This window comes from Canis lupus, chromosome 30 (genome assembly GCF_011100685.1).
Source record: "Canis lupus familiaris isolate Mischka breed German Shepherd chromosome 30, alternate assembly UU_Cfam_GSD_1.0, whole genome shotgun sequence".
In the NCBI taxonomy this organism is placed as follows: domain Eukaryota; kingdom Metazoa; phylum Chordata; class Mammalia; order Carnivora; family Canidae; genus Canis; species Canis lupus.
Window position 1 is genome coordinate 39,277,222 of NC_049251.1, and position 20,119 is coordinate 39,297,340.

The window sequence follows — 20,119 nt, forward strand, 5'->3', positions numbered from 1 at the left end:
CACTCTCCCCTGACGGAGACACAGTTCTCGGTTAAGTTTTTGCTGATCTGGGTTTCTGTTAAGTGAATCGTCAAGCCCCTCCTAATGGAGTTGGCTCGGTAATTCTCGGCACTCACGTAACAAAACCTCGGTGTCCTCCAAGGGACGGTCAATTCTGTTCCCTCATTCTACCTTCCAGCAACGGTGCAAGGGAGCTGTGAGGCCTGGGTGCTGCCAGGGGGAGACCGCAGTGGAACACGGCAGGGCCTGCCCAGTGCAAAGCCCGGAGAGCAGCGGGCTTTGAAAGCCAGCTTACCTCACCCCTAGGATTTTATTTTATTTTATTTATTTTATTTAATTTTAATTTTATTTACCCCTAGGATTTTAAAACCATGGTGGAAATAGGTCACTGATTTCCTTTAAAAATGATTTTGATTGGTTAAATAGTGGTTATTTATAAAAGCAAGCATCTCCTAAAAAGAAAAAAAATAAAAATAAAAGCAAGCATCTAAGGACATCTAATTTCCTCTGTCAAAAGGAAGAACATCAGACTTCTTTCAAGTTGCTTCCAGAATACTACTGCTACATTAAAATGAATTACAACTCACTGTATTGTTATAACATACATTAAAAGAGTTGAACTCTCAAACAGGCTGAGACACATTTTGAATAAGCAATTAGTAAAATGAATGTGTTACTGTTTTAAAAGCATTACAGTCTTGATGATTAATGTAGAGTTGACAAAGTCTTTAAGATGAAAAGGCAGAGGTAGGACTTTTTTTTATTACAATGCAGGGAAAATTGAATGAGGTGGATTCAACATAGAAAAGTTTTAATGAGGCAAGTGTCAAGCAAGCATATCAACTTCTTCAAAAACAAAGAAAATCTAAAAGTTTAATTACAAAAAACACTTGTACAGAAAACTTGGCATTTCAACAGTTCCAAACACATACACACAAATTGTTTTCTTAAAATTTAATGTCAGAAATAAAACACTTTGTCTTACTTTCCTCAGCTGCTGCTTGTGTTTTAATGAAAGAAAAAAAAAAAAAAAGAAATCTGTAACACTGAATAGGCAACAATTTATTTCTTGAGACAAATCTGTTAAGTGTGCAGGAATATCTACAAGTTTACTGGGAAACATGAATTAGGTACAGTGTTAGCCTGTAACCTCACTTACCACCTCCTGGTTGAGCAACACAGACCTGCTTTACAGAATGTGACAGTTTTGTGGCAGCTAAATCCCAGCCACCAGAGTCAGGTGTGCAGCTACTGGGAGAGGTAGTATCTCAAAAGTAGGCTGTGTTATTTTGTGAAAATGGTTTTAGATTGTAGCCTCTTGCTAGATCTTGGGCTTTCCTGAATACGCAAATGTTTCACGTCAGTGTCAGATGGACCAGCTAGAGTCTGGAGAATGACAACCTCTGGACCAAGTTACAGCCTTTCTTGGTCAACAGCACTGCTAACAAAGGTGCACAAAACCGACACAAAGGATATCAGGAGGAAAGAAGAGGGAGACAAAGTGTCTGGCAGACAGTGGATACAAACTTCCAGAACTGGCTTGGCTGTCCTTCTGCCACACACAGGGTGTTCTAGCTTGGACTGAGCAGGCAAGGAGTCTGAGCGAAGTGACAGGAACAGCAGGTGAGGGCAGGAAAACAGGAAAATACAGAACAAAGCAGGCCAGGCTTATGGCGACAGATAATGATGGGCTCCTATTCTAAGAAGTTGCCAGGCAGTGGTGTGTGGGCTTCAGTGCATGGAAACTTGACATGTGCTCACATAACATTTTTTAAAAGGGTTGTTTGTTGTTATTTTATTTCCTTTGGGCTAATAAAGAAATCAGGTAAGGAGATGCTGGGAAGACAGGACGGTGCAGCAACACGACGGGGGTTTCTGGCTTGTACCCTGGCTCATGAGCAGATTGTGAGGGGACACACTTCCACCTGCCTCCGTGGCGTGGTGCCTAGACAATGGGCTCAGCAGGCCCCACTTTGGTTCCAAAGATCTCAGCTGCAACTGTCAGCCTTGTGCTCTAGAGCATCAAAACAAAAGAAAACAAAACCCTGAGGTGAGAATCAGAAACATTTCTTCCCTTTCGGTGTTAAAAAATATCACTTCCTAAGAGGAGAAAAGGAAGGGAAGCCTGTCCTTTCGACATCGATTTTGCGGTGATGACTACAGAGGGAGGACGAAGACAAACTCCTCCATGCCCTTGTTTGTCAGCTCAAGAGACGATTTTGAACGTTTCTCCCTATCCCTATCCCTGCATCAGTATACCTCAAGCAGACAAGGATTCCCTCAGTTCCCACTCATGATAAACTTTGGGTTTTTTTTTTTTCTCTTCAATGCCAAATGAGAAGCTACTTTTCCCATTCTTTCCTGTTTACCAATGACCTTTTCCTTAGCAAAAATGCTCCACAAGACATTGCCAACAGATGGGAACAGAAGAGCCTTGCTGGGGCTGGGACATGGTGTCTGTGCAGGAGCAATGCTTAGGAAACAGCAGGCAGTAGCAAGGGGGAAGGAAAGAGCATTCTCCTTCAGGGCAGCAATCACAAAGCCTCAGTGAGGGCCGGCACCCACTGCGCACCGTGTAGGGTAGGAAACACAGCCTTGCTCCACAGGACACTGTCAACAAGAAGCTCCTTTCTTTGGAGTCACAGCAGGACAATGATGGGAGAAGCCTGGGCCTGTCCAATGAAAGAAGCTCTCCTTCAGAGCCCTGCTGCACAACAGAGCCCAGAGGTCAGAAAATGGAGATGTCGAACTTGGTGGGGGTGAAGGAAAGAAAAAAAAAAAATCACCCCCAAAAGGTTTTAAGAAAAAAAGTGACAGCTAGGTAAGAAAACTGGAGCCATGATAAAAGGGTCCCATGTGGAGCGGAGCAATGAGAAGGCTTCCCTTCTGCTGCAGGAGATGTCAGTGTCAGGGCGGCCCGGTGGGCGGAATTTGTGGCAGACCCACTTTATCAGAAAGAAATGCGGGTGACAGGAAACTGAAGACCCGGGAGAGTAGCTGTACGCTTCCAAAGCTGCACAGGGACGGTTCCACAGGAAGTTTGTATCCATGGTCCTCTAGCTGCTCTCTCCTACGGCTTCCCAGGGTGAAGGCATTGAACTCCTAACTGACAGTCCTTTCCCAAGCACAGCAATCTGTACCCCCTCTCTTTCTCCACTCAGTTCAAATTTCCACGGATGGCTTCTCATTCCTCACAAGTAAAACCACTTACAGAACATCACGGAGCTCTAAGACCTGCAGGATTGGGAGCGAGAAAAACAATGGAGATACCAAAAAAGTAAGCACTGATCAGAAAGGGTAGGGCTATGAGTTGAAAACAAACAAAAACAAAAAAACTCTTCTATTTCCGGTAGGGTTACGGTGAGGAGCACGGTGGGTGTAAAGAAAAGAGCTCCTAAAGCTGCAAGCAGACAAGCTCGCTGAGATGTTTCAGATAACATTTCAACCAGCAACATGGCCCAGCTCCAGTTCAGCAACAATGGGGAGGTAGGGGAGGTAGGAAAATCGTCAGCTGAACACGGAAAAGCAACTATCAGGGCCAAATCTGATGATGGAAAATTAGTACTCCACTTTAGTCCAAAGAATGTATGATCAATCAAAACCACTTTTCTTCGAGTATAAATCTCAGAATCTTGGCATGTATATAGAAATGTATTGTGTGCACAGGATCAATAAATTTTCTTACATTGCTAAAAACGTAATCGCACAAGAGAGGGTTTTTAAAAATTTTCCAATTCCTCAAAGAGCCAAATATTTTTCATTTGGTTAAAGTGAAATCAAGCAACATATGGATTTTGACAGTTTATGTAACATGGTCACCTCTCAATGTGACACTGCCCCCATGGTTTCCTTCCAGCCCCACTCTTTAACTAGGTATCAGTCAGATACAGAGAAAGGTGACAGGTAGGGCAAGTCTTTCATTGCATGTCCAAAAGAAAAAATGCTTTCTAAACGGGCTGACCAAAATTTTATAACGTTATAATTATTGGATTGTAAGGTTTTCTATTTATCTCAATGCTCACCTTCCAAAGATTTTCAGTGCTTTCTCCTTACACTCGGTCCCTCCTTACAGAAATGTTTTAGAAACCCCCCTGAACCAGAATTTAGGCATATTTGTTCTAGAGTCTGTATTCATCTACGTATTTTTTGGGTAAGAAATTTCACTTCTTTGGGACCCAGTTTCTTCCCTATGTACAATGTTGGGATTTCTAAAGTTCCCTTCCAGCTCTAATATGCTCCTAAAACTGTAGAACACCGGCTTTCCTTCACTCATTGGCTCCTGACAGTGGATGAAACCTTTGCCAAGCTCACGTCAGAGTAATTAATTGCACCACGAATGTTGGGACGTCAGGCCTAGCTGTCTGTACATATTTGTATAATGAGGCCAACCTAGTATTAATCACAGTCTTTATAACTGTTTCATTTGACAGTTTTGAGGGGTGTGGGGAACTATCTACTTTTAGTTACGTCTGGATGGCTAAGATTCTAAGAATCTGTAGTAATAAAATTGTTCCAAATTCAGGTATTTATTTTTGAGCAGCAAAATGTAGGTTAAAATCAAGGATGATGGTAACATTTTAGGTTTTGGAAGACACTTCTGAAAGCTGATACTACAGTTCACATCCTGAGATAGGTAAAGCTTTGGGAGAGTTTTACTGGCAAAATGCTCAAAATAGAAAACCATTTTGGGCTCAAAACTTGCAGTAACTGCCTTATACCTACGTGAGGAGACACCATGTTATCAATTACTGTATTTTTTCACAATCTTCCACAGGTTTTCCCCGTTCTCTCTTTTCAAGCCTACAAGAGTGCTAATTGAAAACACTGTGTGAAAATGAGAAGGATGATGAGCTCCTGAAAATTCCAGGCCTAGATTTACAAGCTGTTCCCTTCATAAACAGCAGTAGTAATGCCACTTCTTTATTCTGTAGGGAGTCCAGCCATCTCTTAGAAGTATGGTCTGTTCCATCTGGCTACCCACTAGAAGGACAGTAATCCTTTCCCCATCAGAACATGGCTGAGGCTCAAGTATGGTGAATGGTCTTGCAGAGTTACCATCCGGTGGCATGGCCAAGAAGGACAGACACTATTGCTTTTGTCTCTGCTAGCAGATGTTGCCTCCTTACACAAAGAATCATGGGTTTTATTTATTCTCATACATTTTGCTTTACATGCTAGAATATGAGTATGTTTATGAGTGTGCTCGTGTACCTGCAGGACAAATAAATATTCAAACCCACGACTAGCCACTGTAAGGAGCATATCCTGTTGTCTACTTTTGTTTTTCCACCCTCACCATACGGTGCTAGGATTTCCACAGTGTGCTGGCATTGACCTAAAGACGAAGGGTTGCCAATTTGGTGGGATATGGCACATTACAGGGCACCCTAGCTCTAGGAATTTAAGTGAACACATACGAATTCTATTTAAGAAATGACACTTGATGACTATTAGTATTAAAAAATTTCTGGGATCCCCGGGTGGCGCAGCGGTATGGCGCCTGCCTTTGGCCCAGGGCGCGATCCTGGAGACCCGGGATCGAATCCCACATCGGGCTCCCGGTGCATGGAGCCTGCTTCTCCCTCTGCCTATGTCTCTGCCTCTCTCTCTTTCTCTCTCTGTGACTATCATAAATAAATAAATAAAAAAAAATTAAAAAAAAAATTAAAAAAAAAATTTCTATGGGCAGAGACTTTCTGGAAATGTACTTTCTTCCTATTCTATGAGGATATGACATGTACTACTAGTCATTTGTTGAATTTATTTTAGAAGGCTTATTTTCTCGCTCCTCTCTTTTTTGCTTACTGAGAGTTTATTTTTAAAATCGGTTTAAAGTCTTTTTATTTTTTATTTTATTTAAGTAAACCAACGTGGGGCTGGAACTCACAACCCTAAGATCAAGAGCTGTATGTTCTTCTGACTGACCCAGCCAGGTGCCCCCACCACCCCCTTTTTAAAAGTCTTAATCTCTTTAAATAGGGCAATAGCTGTTTCACTGTAAGGATAGTCCACATTAACATTTAACATACAATAGTTGCTCTGATATTGAGTGCTGAATGAAAAGCTTCTTACTTCCGTAGGTTTAGATACATACAATGTCTCAGTGACTGCTGTTGTAAGTTATCATTAGTATTTTCCAGGGAAAAGGAAGCTTAACAATTAAGTGATATTTATTTTGTTCTAAGTGCTGTTTTGGGGGTGATTTCCCTAAACTTCTCATCCACTCTTCCATTTTTTTTTTTTTTTAAGATTTTATTTATTCATGGGAGACACAGAGAGAAGTAGAGACACAGGCAGAGGGAGAAGCAAGCTCCCTGCAGAGAGCCTGATATGGGACTCGATCCCAGGACCCCAGGATCACGACCTGAGCCAAAGGCAGGCGCTCAACCACTGAGCCACCCCACTGCTCCCTCATTCACTCTTGAAAACCCTTTGGGAAACTAACCCTGGAGAATACAGCTAATAGCTAACAATGCTGGAATGGAGGTTCAACCACAAAAAAATCATGCTCTTTCCATTAAACCATGCTGAGGCATGCATTAGAAAGAAGTCTTTTCTAACATTATTTACTACATTTAGTAACCATGTAAAAGTAATTTTAATCAAGCCTCCAACTCATTTACTTGATGTAATGCCAGGGTTTTAGTAGCATTGAGAAAGTCTACTGTCTTCTAATTTTTGATGATGTGTTGGCACATACATATTGCATCAGTGAACACTCACCATTCCCTAACGATCAAGCCTGTTCACAACTTCTCGAACTGTAGCTATGAAATTTTCATTGTCTTGGGGATTAGCTAAAATAATACTGTGCAGTCTGTTCATATATGAGTCAATGGTGTCCACCGTAGGTGTCTCTCCACTTCCTGAAGTGAGATAAGGAGAGAAAGTAAGAAAATCCTCCCTCTTCAGTTCGACCAAAGCACACTTAAGTGACTCCAGAGTAAACCACTCTAATGTGGTCTGTTCCACAGATAAGATTTTCATTTCAGAAGAGAGACTTTTAGACCTCAAAGAAATGAAATTAATCCACATATCCTGAATAAAAAGATGGGCTATATAACTGTTCTACAGTATATATGAGTAGCTGCATATAACAAAAAGTTAGAGATGCTGTGATTATCCTTAACATGAGAGAGGATATAAAAAATACCAGTGTCTGTTTTCCTCTTCCTTCCTTTTAAAACAAAATTATAAAGCTATCAAACATATATAAGAAAAATGCTCTACTCAGGATTTATTACTCAGTTTCTACCATTCTGAATATCAAATTAACTTAAGAGAAAGATAAGTAAATTATATTAAAATATAATTAGAGAAAAATTTAAATGATCAGAGAGCCTGAAAATTTGGATGATTGTAACCAATACCGAGATACTATTCGAAGACCCACAGAAACCTCTGAGGAAAGAAAACCCTTATTTTATTGATTTTCCTCTTGGTGGGGAGACTTCAGCCTCACCCCACTAATCCCGAGCGACACAAGACAGCACCTGCTCCTTTCCCCAGCACCGAATGCTCACTCATGTGAGGGTGACATTACCAGGCAAGGGCATGCTGGCAAAGCTGCTGGTCAACACCTGCCGCAAGGTCTCCAGGTGCTGTTGCAAGACGGTGTTGCGGCTCCGCTCCTGGATCACGTCCACCTCCAGCTTCTCCACGGCTGTGCGCATGCTCTCCACGTGCTTTTGCAGGGCTGCATTCCTCTCCTCAAACTCCATGTTGGATTTCCGGAGCTGGCGGAGCTCGGCCTCCCGAGCTGGGGACACCCCCCCCGCACACGATACATGTAGCGCCGGGAGTCTCCGAGAGTCCCAAAGGCGCGTGCAAGGAAGTTCTGCTTAGCTGTCTAATTAGCTACCCCACCGCATCTCCCTATTCTCATTACAGCCTTCCAGATAGCAATTTCAGCAATAAAATGCCTGGTTCCCCAGAGCTATTTTAATTCTTAAAGCTGGTCATATTCCTACTTAAGATTGCAAGGAACAGTTGCAATTCTTGGTATTTGTTTATTTTGTTTTTAAAACCGCGCGGGGAGAAGCCTGAGGGGCTTCACAGGCGGACCCTGGGAGACGGAGCGAGCACAGCTGCGGGTCTCTATCTTTACTGCAGTGGGGTCAGCTTTGCTCTTCCTTATTTTGTATTCTGGATGCCCATGTAAGCTTTCATTTGTACAAAGGGTTTCAGGCTAAGAGTCTGAAAGCAACTGAATTAGTGATGCACATTTACTCCCTTTGATCCAGAGATTAAAGTAGCTTTGACAAAACTGGCCTGGCTTGCTTTCCTTCCCTAGTTTTTGAGTAGCTACCTTTACTACAAAGTGAAATAGAAACAGTTTTCTCCTTTCAGAACAGTCCTAGGGTCAAGAATATCACTACCACCAATTTTGAGCAATGAATCCCTCTGAGAATGAAATCTCACCCCCCCACCCCCCCCAAACCTGAGAAACACAAAATGACACTTTGGCAATTACCTTTGCTGTGGTTCAGGAATTCCTCTGTAAATATAGGAATGTCAAAAACAGACCGTTCCTTTACCTCTGTTTCTTTCTGAGAATCAAGAGTAACAAAACAGTTAATTCTTTTTCCCCCTTTACTCTCTTATTGAGGTAGAGTAGACAAACAATGTTACATTAGTATCAGGTGTACAATGTAGTGATTCCATACGTCTATATATTACACTGGGCTCACCACTAGGGTAGCTATCACCCCTCACCATTCAATACCATTACAATACCACCGACTACATTCCCATGCTGTATCTTTTATCCCTATGACTTATTCATTCCATAACTGGAAGATTGTGCCTCCTACTTCCCTTTACCCATTTTGCCCATCCCCCTACCCCCATCCCCTCTGGCAATCACCAGTTTACTCTATTTATGGGTCTGTTTCTGCTTTTTTCTTTTTTAGATTCTACATATAAATGAGATTATATGGTATTTATCTGGCTTATTTTACTTAGCACAATACCTTCCAGAGCATACGTCTTGTCACATATGGCAAAACTTCATTATTTTTTATGGCTAAGTAATATGTCACTGTATATGCATGTGTGTGTGTATCTTTTCTATCCATTCATCTACTAATGAACAGTTGGGTTGTTTCCGTATTTTGGCTATTGTAAACAATGTTGCAATAAACACAGGAGTACATATATCTTTTCAAGTTAGTGTTTCCACAAACAAGTTTTTTTTGTTGTTGTTTTTTAGTCATCACTAAGCCTAATGTGGGTCTCAAACTCATGACCCTGAGATTAAGACTCTCATGCTCCATTGACTGAGCCAGCCAGGCACTCTATACAACAGTTAATTCTTAAAGGAGCAGCTGGGTGGCTTAGTCCATTGAGAATGCAGCTCCTGATTTTGGCTCAGGTCATTATCTCAGGATCCTGAGAGAGAACCCGGCTTTGGGCTTGGTGCTCAATGTGCAGTCTGCCTGTCTCACTCTCTCTGTTGCTCCTTATGCTCCAGCTCTCTCTTTCATAGATAAAAATCCTTAAAAAAAAAAAAAATAAAAAAAAAACCTACATAAATTTCCGTAGTGGAGAATTTGGAAGCCATTTTTCAGCTCTGTGCTTTGAACAGTAAACAGTATATAGCTGTTAAAGTAGCTAAGTAGGAATAGAGAAAGGGAATTGCTAGGTGTTTTTTCAGTTGCTTCTGTTGGTTATGCATGTAAAATGCTGAGATTGGACTGTCCATTCTAAATTTGCAGAACAGACAGTAAGAACTTTCAGCAGAGATCTGTCAATCATGAGCAATAATAATCGCATTCTATCAGTACCAACAGTACCATCACTTCACTTACTTAGAGGGGCAGTCTATAATTGGGGATCTTTTAGATTTTCTTCAAACACAGGGAAAAACAAAACAAATCAAGAAGTCAGAAATAAGTAGGCTCTAAAAATGGGAAAAGTGAAGGATTATGTGAGACAAAAGAATTATGTGAGACAGAAAGCCTAAAATTAGTTCACCAATTTGGTAAATTTAAAAATAAAATTTAAGAAATAAGGTCTCACAAAATTATTGCAAAATATATCCCACAATGACCCTTAAAAATAAAGTCAATTTCAAGATGCTTTGGCTGCCAATGAATCTGAAGTTGAAAGCATTAGGAATATAAATCACGAGCATATTGGCACAATATTTAAAATCTTGCATGATATAAAGATGCTAAGGACGACAGTGGGAAATGAGTACTGAGAAATTATTAGTGAAATCTGGAGATTGAAAAAATATCTAAAGGCATTCCTATAAAAATATGTTTAAAGCCAGAGATGGAATATATCTTTCCTACTCTTGCCACCACTAGTCTTTTATCTTTTAACACAAATATGATCTGGTGCCCAGGAGAAAGCTAAGTAGTTAACAGTCTATGAGGGGATTCCGACGGCCAAGCTCCTATTTTCATATTGGCGTCTGCCTTGAAAGGAGGCTGGGCTGTGTGAACAGCCTGCCAATGGCAGCTGATCAAGACAGCCATCTAAGATGTTAAGTCTGAAAAATTATGTATTTACCTGAAGAAATTTTCAGAGCACTTGATTTTTATCTTTTAAAGAAGGCAAGCAATGTTTCCCAGAGCAATTTAAAAATAAACAACAAAATTATCAGTGAAAGTCCCAATTTCAACATGCAAAGCTCTACTTTGGGCCAGTTCCTTGTGGTTTCAAAGAGAACCAAAGTATGGGCAAGAAAAGTTGGCTGCAGAAGGGATCCTAGACATATTTCAGGGTGGCTTTCTCTTGGCTCTGCAGGGCTTACATATACTTTAACCCTGTTACTGGGTTGCTATAGAAAAACAGAAAACTTATGACATACAATTTCAATATGAACAAAGTATAACAGATAGAAGTCCACAAATGACTTAGTATAGCCTTATGACCTTATCATTCTACCTTGTTCAGTCTCCTGCTTAACTGCACAAGCTCATATGAGATCAGTCACCTAGTCACAGTTCTAAATAATCTGCCACTTTTAGATGGGTAGGGATGGATGCTTGGCTCCCGTTACCATGGTACCAAGAGCCCTCTCCAAGGCCCCCGATTCTCCTCACACTGGTAATTCTTTTCTTCTCTTTGCCAGAGTGGCCCAAACCAAGCTAACTTACATAAGCGCAGAGCACAGCACCTTATAGGTGCATTAACACACTGCCCCTTGGTACAGATTCTTAGAGTGCAAAATAAGAAACACAAAAGCAATTAAATCAAACGGTTCAGTCTCTGAAAGTCAACAGAGATTCTACTTAACGGAAGAGTGGTAATAAAAACCATCAGCACTCTCCCATTACTGAGTACATTACTCGGCATGGAGAGGATCCTCCTGGGGGCTCAGATAGACTTAAGCTGTTCCAAGGATCGCTCAAGGGATTAAAATCATAAGGATTTCATTACCTCTTCAATGAAAGGGTCTAATTTGTTCAGGCTGAGTGTCATTTTGTCATTTCTCATAAATTAAAGGAGAAACAGAATTATTGTTTCTATCTTAGTCCTCACACGGGATGCAGACACTTTCTTGAGTGTAACACTAGTTGACCCCTGTGTCTTGTGGGCTGGCTTTTGATCTGAGAGGAGCAAAAATGCTCTTCACTTTGGTTTTTCATTCTATATATTGAGTGGAGGGTAAGAGAACAAAGGCTCTTTTCAACTGAATCTATTTTGCTATGATCTAGGTTCAGGGCCAGAATTTCATAGAATGTGACATGCTTCTCTGAAGTACACTTTACCTTAGGGAGCACTCTTAATACCATGTACTGGGCTGAGTGCCCCACTGCTATGCCAAACACGCCAGCAGCGTTCAGGTCAGAATTTCTCTAGCTCTGGCATGTGCATATCTGCCATGGTAACAATGTCTTAGGAATCCAAGTTCCAGTGAGGAATGTAATAGGTTTCTTTACTGTGTGCAAACGAAATAATTTGTCTTACCTGGCAAATTTGGTGATGTTCCCAGTAACCAGGCCCATTTACACTTTCAACACTAGTTTGTTTCATGTGGCCTGGTATGTGGGGCCGAGAACGCCAGCCTGGGGTACAGAGACCTTCACTTATACTCTGCCTCTGATTCAGTAAGTGGTTCTGGGGATGTTCTTTCCTGTCTTAGGCAAGTCACTTTTCTCACCGGTAAAATGGGGGGATGGGGGGCTGGTTGAGAGAGTTTCTGAAGTTCTTAGTATTTTTGAAATAAGCTGGAAGACTGTCCCACTACATTTACCATTTTACCCCTAATAGGATAAGTAAAGGGAAATGAGCATGTATTTAGAATCTATGATGTTTTAGGCACTTTGCAAGGTACTTGCTCTTTTATTAACTTACTCATAACTGCTCAAGCCATTTCACCCACCTCAAGGTGTCCCTCACAAAACCTGGGGCATCTTTAAGGCTTGATTTAGTTCCTCCTTTCCATGGGCTTCCTGGTGGCTCCTTTTCACTCACAGAGCTTTCTTATTTTTCAGAACCATTATGCTAAGAATTTATATAGAAGGAAATCACTGTGTAACTATGTTTAAGAACTCAAACTAGTTTTTTTCTTATTTCAATTGTTTTGAAAGTACCTAGTTTAGGAAGCATAATATTCAATAAAAAGTAAAAACTGATAAAAGTGAAGGACATTATTTGGGTCAATAACCTTGCTAAGAGAACTTGATCTTGATGTAGGCATAGCAACAGACAGATTTCCAAAGCCTACTGTATACACAGTTGAGAAACTACTGCTGGCTCTCCATCTACTCTCCTTGTTTTCCTTTGATTTAACATAGGTCTAATCCTAAGACAGGGAAATCACATAGAGACTTATTCCTTTTCGTAAATCACAGAAATTCATACCATGCTAAATCATGTAAATAAAAATAAGATGCTTCATTTAATAAATAAAAAGCCTCATTTAATAAAAAGCTTCATTTCTCATAGCAGCAGCAGCAGCTTCTGTGACTGAGTAAATGTACTAAATCTTTCTTGACTAAAACTATCAACCTTACTGAAGACAAAATGCCACATATAACTTGGCCAGCAAAATTTGTAGTGATGAAAGGAGTTAGCTGTTGACTAGAAAGTGTGAGATCTACTATTTTAGACTATTGTCCAAATTCTCTTTTGTAACCATTAAGGATAGAGAAATTATAAAGGATGCCTGATATGAGAAAAAAGAAGTATGGAAATCTCATGATATTGGTAGGAGGGCACAGACAAATAAAGGGAGAAATAAGTAATTATACAAATATCTGTCAATATGGAAATCTTGAAATACTATTCAATTAGAATTTTACATATAAAGCATACATACATTTCTTAAATTTAAAAAATCTTAATATTTCACCCTAATTAGAGCACAGAGATGTCATAGATCTAACATTACATAGAATCTATTTGAAGAATAAAATGCTTTTATTGTGCTTCTTCTAATTCATGGACTGTAATCAATCTATTTTGTGAATCTAAATGTTTTCTCTATGTTTTAAAGGTCACCAAAGCTAAATTACAGACTGAAGATAAATAATTATTTTGAAGAAATTATTTCTTAAAAAACTAAATGCACACAAAAGTAGATCAGAAAATTCTTTTTTGTAACTTTCCACTGTTATTTCAACAAATGGGTTTTGTGTAAAAATAAGTATTTATGGAAGACTTCCCAATGCAAGGGCATCATGCTAGGTGGTATGGGGCGGTTCAAGATGGAAACTATAATCCTTCAAAGAGATTATAATCCGAGAGTGTGAATGACGGAAGCACTTCAATAACCTCAACACCTTAGCTATATCAGCTAAGTATGTATGCGAAATATACAGAGTTGTTGAGGGTTAAAGGAAGCTGGAGGACACAGGAAAAGCTTGAAGGAGGAAATGGAACTTGCAACAGGGCTGGATGGACGGATAGAATTTTGTGAGGTGGAATGGGATGATAGGGGAGAGGTGGTGGAAAAAATGAATGAGAGTGTTTTTGTGAAAGAAAGAATATGAGTGCAAACATGAGGCAGAAATGGAGGGGGCATGTGGAAGGCAGCAGTAAAGGTTTTTAAGCACATAAGATATACGTGGGAAATGTGGGAGTTAAGGTGTTTGGAAAGGGAATCTGGACTCAACTACAGAAGACTCAGACTTCTCGGGATTTGGTATGCGATGAAAAGTCACTGAGCATTTTAAAGCATAGAATTACCAAATATTTTATTTTCTTATAACCATATGTGAACCTTGGACTACATGTATACTTAAAGCTCTCTGCCGCAAAGCCAAGACACACAGGCCTAAATCCTATGGATGACAGGCTAAACCAAATGGAGGGGACAAGGCCAGGAAACGAGTAAATGCCAGTGAGCTAGGAACCAAGATACTGTCACTTGTGCTTGGCTGACACTGACACTGAATAGTTCATTTTATATTGGATTCCCTAAATCACAACTTTCTGAAAGTCAGAGTGATTATGACACACTATGACCAAGTTATGGCTTTCAGCTGGTCTTCATTTCTATACTTCACTCCAAATTCCAGCCATCTTTAGCATGTCAAGGCAATAAAATTCTTGAATCACAAAAAAGGACTGGAGCCCTATAGGGGCTATAGTTCAAGGACAGACTCATGATAAGTGTCTGTCATATAGTAAGAATCTTTGAGCAAAAAAAAAAAAAAAAAAAAAAAAAGAATCTTTGAGCAAAGGAACTCACCCCATCTAAATTATGGGATAGGAAATAGTCTGTCATTCATTAAAAAATGGTCCAATAATATGACAAACAGCAACACTATTCTATTTCTTTTTTAAATGAAAGAGCAAAAAATTTTTTTTAGATTTTATTTATTTGAGAGGAGAGAGAGAGAGAAAATGAATGGGGGAGGAGGTAGAGGGAGAAAGGGAGAAGCAGACTCCCTGCTGAGCAGGGAGCCTAAGTTGGGACTCAATACCAGGACCCGGAGATCATGATCTGAGCTGAAGGCAGATGCTTAACTCTTGGAGCCACCCAGGCACCCCTAGCAACATTATTCTACATAGATAAATGATACATAGACAGAAAGCTAATTACCTCATGATCATGAGTGGCCTGCCGGGCTGCATCTAAAAATATGAAGGAGTAAGAGAACATTAATTTGAAGAACAAAACAATAACAAAACCCAAGCAAATCAACTGTGCTACACTACAGTTAGTCTGACACAAGAGAAATAGCAGATGTAGATCCTACTTCTGAAGAGAGAAGAGTGGGAGAGCAGACAGGAGCACGCCACTGGCTGTTTGCACAACATCATAGTTTAGCAGGCGAGATGTCCGACTGTGGAGATGCAATGGCTAAGGCACGGCAGACTAGCTGTGGGTTGGGGCTGCTTTGTCAATGTCCCCTGAAGAAAGGGAACTTGAAGCAATACTTGAAGGGTGTGATGAACAATTTTAACAGAGGACCAAAGATCCACAGAGACTGAGGTCCTGTCTCTCTTGCTCACTGGGGCATCCTTAATGCCTGGGTGAAAACTTGATGTGTTCCAGGAGGTGCTCACTATGTACTGTTTGAGTACAGGAATACGTGAATGGATGGAAGAGAAGGATGTTCACTGTGGGCTGGTACAAATGGTGCATGAAGGTGTTTGAGAAAGGCAGGTATGTAGTTGAGTAGACAGACTTGTTTAGAGGCAGAGAAACGCCTAAACTGAGAATTAGAAGGAAAAAAAGCACAGGCAACTAAAAAGGGTCTTGGAACACAAGTCAAATTACTGATACTGGATATGGAAACCCAACTGAAATATTAAAATGAGCGCAATGTGATTTTAATAAACTTCCAAGGTGTTATTTGTAAGTGAATGTAGCATAATAGAGAAATGATGGAAACTTATCTTTTATATTTATCTCTCTAACAGTAGGCTTTGTGACACTCTATCATGCACAACAAACTACAAAAATGTGTTGTTCTGGTTCTGGTACCTTGCCTATGAGATTTTCCTTTCTGACGGTCCTGGGTTTTCCTGCTGAAGACCTTGTAGGCTTCAGTTTTCTGATACTGCTCCAGTTCCTTCATGTAACGCTCCTTATCTCGGTCAGCTTCATCAAGGTAGCGCTAGGAAAGAAATGTGCAATTATCTTCCAGAAACAGATGTTGTTTCGGTAAAATAGCAGTGAATTCCTTGAAGAAAATAGAGGACAATTAGAACGTGGGAAGAAAGTTTGTAAGGGAAGCTTTAAGGGAGAATCAAGAAATCATACGGATAGAATAAAATACAACCTCTCATTTGTAAAGAAAATAGGTGGTTGTGATTCTTTAGACTACTTATTGCCTTTTCTAACTTAATGAAGACAAGTTCTATTGAGATCATTCTCATAAAATATTCACAAGAAGGTATTACAGTTATTCCTCTAATCTGCACGTGGCCACTAGAGTCCTCAAGAGGACTGAAGACCATATAGGCACACTCAGTCTTCACAGGAGAAAGGATGGAATATTACTTTGTTTCTCTATCCCTAACCCACTGTAAGAGAATGATCTCATACATCAATTGGCCTTTTAAGAGCCAGAAGAGTAGAGCACTAAAGTCGAGAGGCATAAAGAACATAAAAAGGAATGACCTCATCCTATGGACCTAAAATGCACTACTATGAGAGAGCCTATATCTACACACTTTGTGCTATTAATTATTTAAACAAAGTCATTGATCTACCAGGATAATTTTGTTTACTGCCTTGTCCTTTTCATTCATCAACTCATTTAAGAAATACAGTATAAAAATAGTGCTTTTAAATGGACACAAACTAGAACCAGATACTATGTTAAAAACCTTGTCTTTCTCAAGAGCCAGACAAAAGGGACACCCAACTGGCCAAATCTGGGACAATTTAAGTACTCAAATACTAAAATAGAGTAATAAAATCATTAACCATTGGGAAAAAAGAAACTAATATGTTCATACCAACAATAAATAAGTAATAAATACATAAATTGGGGGGGGGAGGCCTTGGAGGAAAAAAGTGCTTAGATTAGAAGGCCAAGCACCAACTGGTAAATATGGAGGGAGGGCTGGAAGGGCCGGAGTTGGAACATTACCATTTTGCAACCCTCATGGTAAAAATTAGATCAAGCAAAAGTCATCCATTAGGATGCTCCATCTAAGGGGAAATCTGATATGGAACATACTTGCATGTTCTTAAAATGTTTCTCCACAGATTGCTTATTAATTATAAGGGAGAATTAAAAAAAAAAAACCTTATCAAGTTAGCAAAATTAACATTACCAAAGAGGAATAAAAGGACATTGTGCATCTGCACATGTGATACCTGGAGAAGGACACAACACTATATATGCAGTATTCTAAGAATGCATATCTCAATCTAATCACAAGGAAACATTAGACAAGTACAAAATGAGGAATGTTTGGTTAGAAGGAAACAAAAAGGAGGTGGATGAAGAGAGAGGGACTGCATTCTTAAAAAATACTGATGTCGTAAGAGACAAAGAAAGGCAGTGGAAATATTCCAGATTAAAGGAATCCAGAGATCTGACTACTAATTACTACAGTGTTAAAATAAAATCATTAGGTTGATGACGAAACTATAGTTGTGTAAGAGAATATGCCTATTTTTAGGAAATATACACTAAAAAAATTAGGGGTAAAGGACCATGAAGTATATAATTTACCCTCAAACGATTTCGAAAAAAAGTGTGTGTGTGAGAGAGCAAGCACATGAGTAGGAGTATGTAGGTACGTGTGTCAGTGAGAGAGCATGCGTGAGCATGAGTGCATATGCCAGTGAGAGAGCATGAGCATACATGCATGTGTGCGTCAGTGGGTGAGAGAGAGAGAGAGAGAGTGCATGCGTGTGAGCATGAGTGTATGCATCTGCACGTGCAGCTTGCCCAGGAGAGTGTGAGAGCATATATGAATGGGAGAAGTAGGGTAAAATGTGTTAATTATAGGTGAATATGGGTAAAGGCAAAGGATATTTGGGTGTTCTTTTTACTATTCTGTTTATAACTTTTTGTACATTGAAAAATTTTCAAAATAAAAAGTTAAAAGCAAAAACACAAAAACCCTTGCCCTACCTACCTAACAGCGGTTAGTTAATTCTGGAGAGGACTGCTGTTACTTTTGCTTTTTTTCTTTATGCACTTCTGCATTATCTAAAAAAATTTTAAACAATGAGCATGTACTAATTTTGAAATTAAGAAATTAAAAAGAAAAGAGTATGTACAGCTCAGGATCCCTTTATACATTAGAGCTGAAATAATGGAACTATACGCACTGCTTTCTACTTGTTTGCCACCACAAAGAGCTTCAAGTTGCAACTTAATATAATCTCCTCCAAATTTTCTGAATTCAGTTAATTCCCGAGAGTATTTTTCAATTTGGTTTTAGTCTGTTGGGAATCCTTTTTAAAGAGTCGGAGACATAAACGAGATATAGCTATCTTGTAGATGCTGCAAATTCTGGGAACTTTTAACCTCAAGCCACTCTCACAATCATTACAATTGCTTGGCTTTTGTGGCATTTCAACCAATTTGTGGCTATCTTGTCCTTAATTCCTCTCAACTGTAACAAATAGATTTGTTTCAGTTTGACAGTAGTGTTAGTTTCTGTCTTAGAAAAGAATTCAGATAGTTCTTGCTTTATTTTTCATAGGTTAGATTTGCCAGAACTCTAGTTAAAAAAATTTAAATAAAAATCTTACGTGAACAGGAGAATTTTATCAAATGACCTTTTCTCATTCAACTCATGACTTTTAATTTAATTTGGTGGAATAAATTATGTTGATATATTTTTTAATTTTGTAATATTGAATCAGTTTTTACAAAATTCTTATATGAGCACATAAATCAAATAAAAGCGGAGCTGCTTTAGGTTGGGGGTGGGGGTGGGGGTGGCGCCTAGAGTCCCTCCTGTTTGTGTCCCTGCAGCAGATCCTGAAACAGTATAAAAACCAATGTGCTAGAGAAAAGAACTATGGTGAATTCTGCTATTCTGTTCTCCTGGGCCCCATGACAAAACTGAAGAACCAATCATTCATCCTCTTTGCTTTTCTGATAGAAGTATTTATTTATTTATTTAATTTATTTATGATAGTCACACACACACACAGAGAGAGAGAGAGAAAGGCAGAGACATAGGCAGAGGCAGAAGCAGGCTCCATGCACCGGGAGCCCGACGTGGGACTTGACCCCGGGTCTCCAGGATCGCGCCCTGGGCCAAAGGCAGGCGCCAAACCGCTGCGCCACCCAGGGATCCCTAGAAGCTGTCTTTGAAGTAAAATCAAAACCAAGCAAAGATCAGGAATAGGAACAATTACCTGTTTTTCCTCAGGAGGCAGTTTACTCCATTCATTGCCTAACATCCTTGTGATTTCTGGAAATGGGACTTCTGGTCTCTTTGCTCGAAGCTGTTCTCGACGCTCGTTCATGAACCGAACATATCCTGTAAGGGGGGATTTGGGTGCGTTGCTGTCTCGAAGAGGTTTCTTCCTCTTTCTTCCTTTGGACCAACCTCCTCGCTTACTTCTTTGCTACAAGACAAAACAAAAAACCAAACACCAAATATAAAATATGGCCAAATAACAACAATAAAACAAACGAACTAAACAGGATACGAGTTGAATTTTCCTACTATTGAGGGACTGGATTTTCAAAGTTCTCCAAATCTGTCATAGGTATAAATGACTGCCATGCAGTCTTCAAGAAGGAATTCCAAATAGTTCACCTGCACACCCTTTTATGTACCACACTACAAACTGTTACATTAAGGGGCTAATCCTAATTGAGGAGAACAAGGGGTACCATGATCACTTAAGCTTTGGCCTTCATATGCACTTAACAAGTCCTGACTCCTGACAGGAGATATTCTAAATGAGAAATGCTGTGCATACATAGCACTGTGCCAGAGAAGCAGAATCTGTCACAGTAAATCAGAATAAGATGACATACGCACTGAGCAAACAAAGAGATTAGTTGTAGTACAGGGATTAAAAATCATTCATGAAGGATGTTTTTCATTGATACCATTCAAACACCAGTTCATTTCTTACAGCAGATAGCATATAGATTTTTATAAAGTCAGAGATCTTTATATGTTATTAGTTAAATCAAAAGATGAAATCACCTCAAAAAAGTTTAAAGAAAGGCCTGAGGTACTACTGATGTTTTACCACAACCCTTTCTCTCTGTCCCTT

The 20,119-nt window shown here is 39.7% G+C and overlaps 1 protein-coding gene across 3 annotated transcripts in view; it reads right to left on the bottom strand.

Moving 5' to 3' along the window:
• Window positions 1-727: 727 nt before the first annotated feature.
• Window positions 728-20,119, bottom strand: part of HMG20A (high mobility group 20A) — a 77,416-nt gene continuing 58,024 nt past the window's right edge. For 2 of the 3 annotated variants that reach the window (XM_038581056.1, XM_038581055.1), the window contains exons 4-10: window positions 19,244-19,456; window positions 15,893-16,025; window positions 15,005-15,036; window positions 8,474-8,549; window positions 7,544-7,759; window positions 6,724-6,866; window positions 728-3,234 (exon numbers count right to left, since the gene is read on the bottom strand). In XM_038581056.1, the coding sequence (XP_038436984.1) occupies window positions 6,730-6,866; window positions 7,544-7,759; window positions 8,474-8,549; window positions 15,005-15,036; window positions 15,893-16,025; window positions 19,244-19,456 (807 nt within the window). In that variant the 3' untranslated portion in view covers window positions 728-3,234; window positions 6,724-6,729. The remainder of the gene's footprint in view (window positions 3,235-6,723; window positions 6,867-7,543; window positions 7,760-8,473; window positions 8,550-15,004; window positions 15,037-15,892; window positions 16,026-19,243; window positions 19,457-20,119) is intronic. The other variant, XM_038581057.1, reaches the window with a different exon arrangement.